Raw genomic sequence first — 10,518 nt, forward strand, 5'->3', positions numbered from 1 at the left:
AACAACAAACAAACAAAGACGTATACATTTGAAGCACACATCGTTGGACGGCTCATGCAACTTCTCCAAGGACAAGATAAGAACATTTTATAAATCTCTGAACTTTTAGCCAACTATTGCGTTGGTGAAGTACAGTGGCTATATGTTCATTGGTCTTCACAGATGGAACTTTTGGGAGCAAGATAGCAAGACCATTATGTAAACAAATCACTTTAAATAGGCTATCTATTTATAAGTAAATGAAAAGAGAGGTGTTGTGCACCAGGAGCTCTTTCGGAAATATAAAAGTAAGGCGCATTCCCGGCCCAGGACGCACAGATGGCGCACACATTTTCCCACCTAACATGGGCAGACTGCTCGTTAGTTTCCCACAATCTCGCCTGTGTGGCCATGTATTAATCTTACATTAGATTAGAGTTTTTGGTGTCTAGTGAGCAGGAACATCCAAAAAGAGAGATGGTTAACTGAGATAATAGAATTAGATGGTCAAGAATGGACCGAACTGTATTTTATTAACAACTAATCTTTTCAATGAAACGTTTTAAAATGATGACCGGCAAGGATTTTTGGGGGAATTGTTTTCTATAATATTTAAAGAAGGCAACCAAACTGACTTAATTGTGAGTTCCTTCTTTCTTCTGAAAGCCAACTGAAGGGGAGAGCAGTTATGTCGTTGCCTGTGGACGGCAGTTGTTCCATCAGACTGGACGGATGGAACAGCAGCACTCACGCAGGCGGGTCTCTGCCTTGCAACCAGAGCCTCAAGCTGACACCTTACTCCCACGAGGCCACAGCGGCCTTTGCCACAGCTATCACTCTCATGGTCATCTTCACAATAGTGGGCAATATCCTGGTCATCATGGCGGTGCTGACCAGCCGGTCTCTCCGAGGGCCACAGAACCTGTTCCTAGTGTCTCTTGCTGCGGCGGACATCCTCGTAGCCACCCTCATCATCCCATTCTCTCTGGCCAATGAGCTGCTGGGCTATTGGTACTTCAAGTCTCTGTGGTGTGAGATCTACCTGGCACTAGACGTTCTCTTCTGCACCTCTTCCATCGTCCACCTGTGTGCCATCTCTCTGGACCGCTACCTGTCCATCTCCCGTGTCACCTATGGCCGTCAGCGCACGCCCATGCGCATCAAGGCGGCCATTGTGGTGGTGTGGCTGATCTCGTCCATCATCTCCTTCCCTCCTCTCCTGTCTCTCAACAAGAGTGAGGGAGGGGCTGAGGGCAGCGAGAAAGGACCCCAGTGCCAGCTGAACGACGAGCGCTGGTACATCCTGTACTCCACTATCGGCTCATTCTTCGCGCCCTGCCTCATCATGATCCTGGTGTACATGAGGATCTACCAGATCGCCAAGCAGAGGACGCGCTGCCCACCAGGCGAGCCCCGTAAGGATGGCCTTGCCACACCCAGCCAGACTCTCTGCCAGGTGCATGCCAACGGGGGGAAGGCGGGAGACAGCACACCATCGACACAGCAGAAAACCTCCAATACCAGACCTCCCACTCTGGCAGTCACCATTTCTCCCTATTCCATTAAACTGGAGAGAGAATCCCCTTCTTCCCCTTCTCCCCCCCCCCTACCCACAACAATCTCCTCCACCCACCTTCTCCTTCTTTAGGTCCCACGCCCACCACCATATCCCCTCCTTCCTCCCCCCTCACCCCTTCTCCCTCCATCACACCCCCTCTCTCCACACCTACCAGACCCAAAGAGAGGGGGGGTAAGAAGGGCAAGAGTCGAGGGGCAAGAAGGCTGACAATAACATCGACACCTCCAGTTCAGAGAGTGACCCGGAGCCTGGGCAGAGAGGGGGTCGAGGGGCCAGTGGGGTGGGGTCACTCATGGGGGGGGCATCCACTCCCCCGCCACCTTGCAGCGCTATAGGGACATGATCACAACCTCCAAAGGGCCCAGGCTGGTGGTGGGGCGAAGGTCCAAGCCCGAAACCACCCCAAGTGCTTCCCGGCGTAAGGCCATGGTGAACCGGGAGAAGAGGTTCACGTTTGTGCTGGCGGTGGTGATTGGCGTGTTTGTGGTGTGCTGGTTCCCCTTCTTCTTCTCCTACTCACTGCAGGCGGTGTGTCCTCAAGCTTGCGCTCTCCCAGAGCCCCTTTTCAAGTTCTTCTTCTGGATTGGCTACTGCAACTCTTGTCTCAACCCTGTCATCTACACCATATTCAACAAGGACTTCCGGAAGGCCTTCAAGAAAATTATTTGTCAGAACTGCAAGGGGACCTTCCTCTAGAGTGGATGCTCCATAAGCAGCCCCCTCCCTACCCCAGTACTCCCCTCTGTTTCAGGAGAGGGCCTTAAATGAGATCTAAACATATTTTTCCAGCCGTATAAACTGAGAAAAGTGAAGTGAACTGAAAAGTAAAGTATTCTTTGTGGACTATGTTCTTTTGGTTTGATTATGGAATCCAGAACATTCATACTTCTTGAATAGTGCATTCCTAGGTCTCATCCCTGTTACATTCAGCACTGTGGTAGAAGCCAGCCATAAAGACACTTTTTAGAACAACGCTGTGCCAATAAAATGTTGACGTGTCATGTGAAGAGTTTTAGGCAAACAGACTAAGAAACCAGACACCTCCCAGAAGCTGAGAGGAACAGAGGTAGAATAACATATTGTTCTTAGTGGCAGAGGGAGAGAGAAAAAGAGAAGGAGGTAGAGAGAGAAATGGAGGGAGAGACAGTGAGAGATCTGTCCTGTTATCACAAGCACATCCAGATATCTGATAGCTCAAGGCAGCACAGCAGACCACAAGGAAGGCACCTGACTGATTCTTGTTAGGGTCTGACTTCCTGCTCAGCCCACTGTCAGCCTGGCCAGCCCTACTCCACCCTGGCTTGCCCCACTCGACCCCTGCTAGCCCTAGCCCCCTGGCAAGCACTACTTCATCCTGGCCAGCCCCATCCTGGCTAGGTCCACCCCAACAGGCTCAACTTGTGTTGCTCACTGTTTGATCCACATGAGAGGGAATGGAGGAGGAGTGGAGGAGGAGAAACAGAACTACGAACATGCAAAAGCATAGACAACAGTTTGGGGGGAGGGGCTACCTTCAGCAGCACCCTCAGCTAGGCATGGACAGTGGGCTTATCTCAACACTGACAAGACCCTTCCTTTCTCCACTCTCTCAACTTTTGATTTTCAGCACAGCAGGAAAGTACACTGTACTTTAAAGTAACCTGATCTGGATTATCAACGATTGTATTTCAAAGAGATTTTTCAGCCAAAAGCACTGTGGGGGCACATACACAAGAAATGCAGATCAGCTGTACACTGGGAGTCAGGATGAACCAGCCAGTACGATGGGCTGTCAGCACAAAACTGACGCCTTGCTGCAACATTGCCTGTGCTCTACATGCTTCAGTACAGATGTGAAAAGGAATCTGACATTTATTTAAAAATGAATTAATTCCTCTGTTTCCATGGTTTGGGGCTTTATAATGAACACTGTACACAGCCAATAGCAAGCCATAGGACCTGATTCCCAGACCCATGAGCTAGGGGGACCTGGACTGAATCAGGTTCTAGTTCTGGTGGACCTGGACTGAGCTGGGTTCTGATGGTCATAGAGCACCCAATTGTGGATATCTCTGGTGGACCTGAAATGAGTTTGGTTCTGGTTATGATGGGCTTCAATGATGGGTTCAAGTTGGATTGGTTGTGGTGGACTTGATTGGTTCTAGTTGACTGAGTCTGGTGTGACTGAGTCTGTTCAAATCAGAAACTGTACTGAGTGAGCAAATTTGAAACAGCAGGACGTCCTGTTTCTAATGTCTGACATGACTGTTTTTGACTGTCTGACTAATGACTGTCTCTTTAGGAACACAGGAATGTGTTTTATTGTATGTGTGGTTAAAGGGGAGGATTCACCAAGGTCTACAGCACAGCAGTGGGTTTGTGTGTGTGTGTGTCTCAGCTGTCTGAACTACCACCTTAGAAAGTGGTCTAGTATGATGGGGCTGTGGGGAAAGCACAGACTACAGACATAGACCAAGGGATGCAGTAAGAGTGTGTGTGACAGTGTGTAATAGAGTGTGTGAGAGAGAGTGTGGAATGTTCTGCAACAGGCCATTTTAAGTACTCTATGGGATCAAAAACGGCTGACCTGTGTTTGTGGGAGTGTGCAAGAGAGTGTGTGAAGTTGTCTGTGTGAGAAGGTGAGAGTGTGTGAAGATGTGAGAGGACGTAAGGAGGACGCTTGAGAGGACGCTGGCGTGGCTTGTTTGCCGCTTCTCTAAACAAAATCCTAATTCCTTTGCAGTTAGCTCTTTGAGATTTCTTTCAAATGTAAAGTGTGTTATAAATAAAATCCATTATTATTATTACATTTTTTTCCAATTGCTTAAGCACAATTTTGAAAACAGGGCTCACTTTGTCAAAACACAACACACGATTCACACAACTAGACACACAAGTAGCAGAAAACCTCTAATCTTTTGCAAAATCATACACTCATTAAAAACTATACAATCATGTATACAAAGACATTTCTGTCACTGTATGCAACACACCTGGTTCATAAATTTGGACTATGTTTGAACCAGTTACACACTGTTGTGCAAAATATAAAACACTTTTACACTAACTATTATTTTCTAATGATATAACCTGCTTGATTTTGTCAGAGATATTGTAACAATAGAGTATGTACAAGTACATGAATATGTTGACCAAACAAAATTCAAGTTCAAGTGTTTTATTGTCAGGTACACAGAACTGTAAATTCTTAAGACAAGACAATGCAAGCACCTGGAATGTACACAGAACATAATTTACATCTATGCTAAGCTTAAATAAGTAAAACTTCCTAAATATACAGATAATAATAAATACTACAGTATACTAACCCTAAATACAAACAATTCCTAAATATACAGATAACAATAAATAATACACTTTACTAACTCAAAATACACATAAAACCTATTGCAACCCTATAACCTATTCTAACCTAGGTGGAGTACAGTGAGTGCAATAGTGCAAAATTACAGATAGACAGAACACACAAGACCAGGGCCCCGTTCGTCGTAAGGGTTGAAGCTAAGTTAATCAATTGTCCCTTTAGTTCATTAACATTAGTGAGCTAACTGAGAACCGCAAATATCGGTTTGTCGACGGCTGATCCGCATCCAAATCATGTGGTTAATTTCAATCAGGCTAAACTTATCAGGGCAAGTGCACGAGCATGTCCTACTTCAAAAGGCAGGAAAGGTCGATCACCAAAACCGCGATTTTCTAACAGTATGATGGCGGAAAAGACGAAAGAGAGAGCGGTGATATTCTCGCCATCCGAGCAAACTATTATAATGAGTCTCTACGAAGACAAGAAGCATATTATCATGGCTAAGTCAAACACCGCTACTGCTGCCAGGGCAAGACAGGCAGCTTGGCAAAAAATTGCAGATAAGCTAAATGCGTATGTTGGTAAAATGTAGGCTATAGGCTCATCTTAAGTGCCTTATTACCCCAATCAATCAGATCACATTTCTTTAAATGTGCCTGCTGGCAGTAGGCTTAATGGAAATTAATCATTGAATGAGATCTTGGCAGTGAAAATAATGATATCAACTCTTTCAGAATAAGTAGGCCTAGTATAAAATTAAGGCCAAAGAGTATCTAATTGATACAAATTCATAGACACTTATGAGGATATATGTAGGCCTACTTAAAGCGCTTATATCATGTACTATTATTGTGTAGGCTATATGCATGTAGGTCTATGTGTAAATCAATCTTTGTTTTTATTGACTGGGACATGGCCAGGGAATATGATGAATTGATTAATCAGCTGGTTAAACGCCAATAGCCTACACTTTTCTTACAGCAACGCATGCTGCGGCTTTGCCAATGTTTTCTGTAGGCTATAAAAATGTACCTGACGTAATAAACCTCAAGGCTATGCAGAGAGTCTGAAGCACAGTAAAGCTTTATTGTCAATTTCTTCACGTCAAGACATAAAAAGGAATAGATATGACGTTTCCCACTCTCCCACAGAGAAACATAAAAAGCACAGGCACAACAGACAAGACATTTCTTAAAACATAGCTTTACATATTCACATACAGCAGCATAAGCTCATAAAGCATAAAGCTTGCTGCGGCGTGTGACATTTGCAATGTACGGCCCAAGAAAGTCTTGCAAATAAATGAGTCCTTTTCGGCTGAATCGATATCGCTCAAACAAGAACTCATCCGTGTGAAATAAAGGATCTTGGCTATTGCGAAGAAATAAGCGCAGCTAGTTCTGGCAGGGCAATCGGGCAGCGCGCGTCAGCCAGTTATAGGGGACGTAAGGCGTCTTACTCCACCTTCCTTACTCCACCCACTACCACACCCATGTAGCAGCGCATATCCATTGGGCCACATCCGATAAGGCGTCTTTAAAAGACGCGCGGATATGCACACACTCACCCCGGTCGTTGTATGATCAGTGCTGCTGCCAATGTGTTTGTATTCCTGCGTTGTCGGTTGTTGCTTTCGCCTGTGTTGCTGTGTCCGGCTCTTGCAATCCGGGGGTGGCCTGTTGTTGTTGGGGGTGTTTGCGGGAGGTTTCGGGCATTCGCCTGGATTCGCAGCCTCTGAGAACCGCCCCGACGGCGGTTGCGACAATACAGGTAGCCAGGCCCGGCGTAACTCGCGTCGGCTCAAAGATCGCCTACTACCAGGATTGGCGGGTCAACGCATCCTGGACTCTACTATGTCTTGGTCGTGTCTCTTTCCTTGAGTGTATCATGATGAACTGCACGTTCGTGGAGTGCTGCAAGGCCGCTCTTTCTCCTTCCTTCTCTTCCCGACCGGTGCCCGCTGAGAATGCTCTGGTCCAGGGAGGAAGACCCGGTCCTGTTGGCCCCTCTGGACGTCGAGGTCTCTGGCGGAAACGAGTGCTCGGGTCGTCGCGCTGGAGGAGGGGTCGACGACAGCGGTGGATCCGCCGATCCCCGGTACTGCTTCGGAGGCGCTCCCGTGGCCTTCGATTTCGCATTGACTGTAGGGGAGGAATGACGTGGTACCGTGTCTTAGGACACCACCGGCTGGTAATCAGGAATGGCGTACCCGAATGAAAGGGTTTGTGTATCTGCGGTTCTTTAACTCGATTGTATTGTTTGATTGCCATGGCATTCAGTAGGCTTAGTATAGCCTACGCTGTGCAAACGGAATACTCGGATTTCGGGAATGTATTAGCCGGTGCTTACGTAACAGCTTGTCAATATTGTTCATTGTAATATTCTTTATTTCAGGGGTGCGCACTGATCAATAGAAAGTGTAAATGAGCAGTCAGCCAGAGACGCTAATTTCGTCTGCTGTCTCCGGGCAGATGTTAGGGCAGCCAAATTAATTCAAACGTCAAATACATCCTTAAGTGAAATATGGTATCCCTATATTATCGGTTAACCAGTTGAGTAGCGTCACAGTATCTGTCTGTCGTCGTGTGTGGGCCCACAGCGTAGACTACCATCTCGGATGTGTGACTTCGGACATTTCAGATGAACGTCCAATAGACATACGGTTATCTAGCTCTATGCACTACGCTGGTGTGGCAAAACATGTACTGGCAAGAGGGTGCCGTAACGGTAAACACCAGCGTCTAGCGTTGCTAGCTAAGAGTGTCATGCTAGGTACTTGACGGAAGGAACAAGCTAGCAAGCTGTGGGCCCCAACCGTACTCATGCTGTGGGAGCGTGGGGATAATTGGACTCACGCATCTAAGTGTGCGGAGTGTGGCTATGCAAATCGTTGCGGGTGTAATTGACGTGTGATGGGCCGTCAGAGTGCCCCTACCCTGTGGCTAGTATAGGCTAGTGGGTCGATGGGTACTCGCATGAAGGTACGTCTATCTGCATACATGCTTCGAAACTTTCAATACAGACATTCCACGTCTCCCGGGAGTTCCGGGTGGGAGAAGCCAATATTTAAATCCACCGCGTGTACAAATGCACTACTATATTGAATTGTATTTGATTTAAAAAACTGAATGAGATTAACCCCACCTTCCTGAGGTAGTTTGGGAAGAACCCTTGGACCAAGTGTTGATTTAGTGTTACTAGTGGTAGTGCTGAAAATAATACGCAAATACCTTGTATAATTCTGGGATTTTTTGGGAGGTAAAACATATATACTGTACATTTAAATTTACAAACTAAGTCGAACCATCTTTTTAGGTGTCTGAATCCAATAGTACTCAATATATTTAGGCAATTCCGATACATAGGGCCTACATTCCACGTCTCCCGGGAGTTCCGGGTGGGAGAAGCACCACCCGGAAATGGGTCTCTGCAGGTTGGGATGACTGACACCATCAGTGTTAATGTGACTGCGTTACATTGGTCATTTAGCAGACGCTTTATTCTGAGTGCCAATATTTAGATTCACCGCAAGTTCATAGGTTATCAGTTACGAGAAGCCAAACGATTGCAACGGTCCCTCTTGTCGTCTGTTCTGAGGGACTGGATTTAACTCTGGCATTCACATCTCAAGTAGACAGCTTTCTCAGGCTGCCTGCATGTCAACGACCGGTGGTCCGCGCATTTTGCTGCATGCCTCTCAGTGGCACCTAATTGGCGTCGGTGGGCAGCAGCTGTAGCCTACTCTCGGTGGTATCGGCCGCCGTAGCGGCCCGCACACATCGACACACTGTCGGTGGCTCCATGTTGGATCCTGGTAATGAGCACCAGTCGGCATCGTGCACCTGCTGGACGATTTGTTGGGATGTTCCGTGATCTCCACCCGCGCTGCCTCTAGGTGTTCGGACGCGTCTGATTGCATGCACATTTCTCTGTCCTTGAGTTGACCGTAGGCCCGTCACCTTGGTTCTCTGCATTTCCTGATAGTGTTTAATGCGGGCGTCGTTACCCTCGGAGTGTGTCCTCTGCGTCGTGGTGGCCGCTCGGGCACCGCTTCTATGCATGCATCGTGCCCCAGAGTTCGTGTCCCGTCTGTTGGACTTCTCAATGCGTGCTAGTTTTCGTGATGGCGTACACGACTGGTGCGGTCGGATATACGTTCTGGGTGGGCTGTGCGGCCTTTGGCGCGGCGTCAGTTCTTCTATCACGGTTCCGTGGAGTCGTCCTCCGCCTCGATTTTCGTACCGACACGGCTGCCTCTTTAGGTTGGGGGGTTATCGAGCTCTCCGGACAAGGCCCTGTGGCCACGGGGCTGCTTCCTGGCTCTTGAGACGTATCTCACGGCTTTACACGAATTGCATTCCATCGTGATGCTTGTTATTGCGTAGGGAAAAGTTTACTGTTGTAATATCGAAGCAAGGTCCACATCATAAGGAGGTCTGTGCATATTAATCTAGTCAGACTGCTCACTTGGACCAGAGTGTGGGAATCTCATTGCGCACCGCAGTCTTTCAGGCTATAGAGACGGTGTGGCGCACTGTCTTGTTCATTTCAGGAGTTCTGATAGGCAAGCATGCCGCCGTTTCTCGGACGGTGCTAGAACATAGGCCCGGGTGCGTGCGCGGTGCACATGTAGGCCTATGTTTGTCTGCCGGCGAATACATGAGGATGGTTTTCAATCCACATTGGTGGATGAAGGATGCAACTTTGTGGTCTAAGCAGAGGCAATGAGCGCACAGCGCAGACGTGTTAAACACGGGTTAGGGGTATTCAATTAAGGTGTTTGGAGCCCTCAGCAAGCTGCTGAACGGGCCAAGAGAGCAGAATTCAGATCAAGATTACGTCTACTATCATCCACCCATCTTGCACATAGGCCACTGAGGGTTAGGTTGGTTGAGGGCCACTTATGTGAGCCCTCTGTGACATTGCTTGTCAAAGGGCTATGCTCTTCAAATTACTGGTGTCCAACTGAACAAGGGTACTCGGGCCTATACAGCGATAATACTCGAGTCAGTGTTTTCACAACCTTTTAATGTTTCACGGTGTGGGGAATTCACCACCATTGTGCAGTGAACGTTTAGTGTCCTGAACATTCCAACCTGATACTTTGCAAGGTGCCTCTATTGTGATTTCTCGATCTAACTGCGTTTTGTCCACTCTCCTATGTCACGCCGTGTCGCCCGGGGTGACGCTTTCCGAGTCCCGCCTTCCGAGTCCCTGTTGTCACCAATGCCGGCAAGGCCATGACGAAATCCTGGTTTGCTCAACGATACACTGTGGGCTGTCCCAGGATTGGTATACATCGCAAAGCTTCCGGATTGGGGCTGCCACCTGGGCATCTTCAAGTGCCTAGCCACGCTGGAATGATGGGGACTGGTCATCCTCGGCTTACGAGCACCATGTACGCCCCAATGCCCTGGACATCGTTAGAGTCCAGAGATCTATGAGCTTGACGTGAACAAGCTTGCGGCCATGTGGTCAAAGGACTAATTGTTGTGTGTCAATACACAAGCCTGCATTACAGATGGTGGCTGGGTCGGCTTGTTAACCCATAACAGTAGAATATCTCTTTAGATCTCGGTTTAGGCGTGGTGATCCGCAGACGTGCTCTGATCTGGTAGCTATCAATCAGAATCCATAGTCTGAATCGAGATATCTC

General features: G+C 47.7%; 1 protein-coding gene across 1 annotated transcript; it reads left to right on the forward strand.

The window, feature by feature from the left end:
• Window positions 1–502: 502 nt before the first annotated feature.
• On the forward strand, window positions 503–2,765 carry adra2b (adrenoceptor alpha 2B). The gene is given in 4 exon segments (XM_084694814.1): window positions 503–1,573; window positions 1,576–1,747; window positions 1,750–1,836; window positions 1,839–2,765. Coding segments are annotated over 4 exon segments (1,581 nt in total). The 5' UTR covers window positions 503–667; the 3' UTR covers window positions 2,255–2,765.
• The last annotated feature ends 7,753 nt before the right edge of the window (window positions 2,766–10,518 follow it).

Source organism: Hypomesus nipponensis, chromosome 28 (genome assembly GCF_054491055.1).
Source record: "Hypomesus nipponensis isolate SF chromosome 28, ASM5449105v1, whole genome shotgun sequence".
Taxonomy (NCBI): Eukaryota; Metazoa; Chordata; class Actinopteri; order Osmeriformes; family Osmeridae; genus Hypomesus; species Hypomesus nipponensis.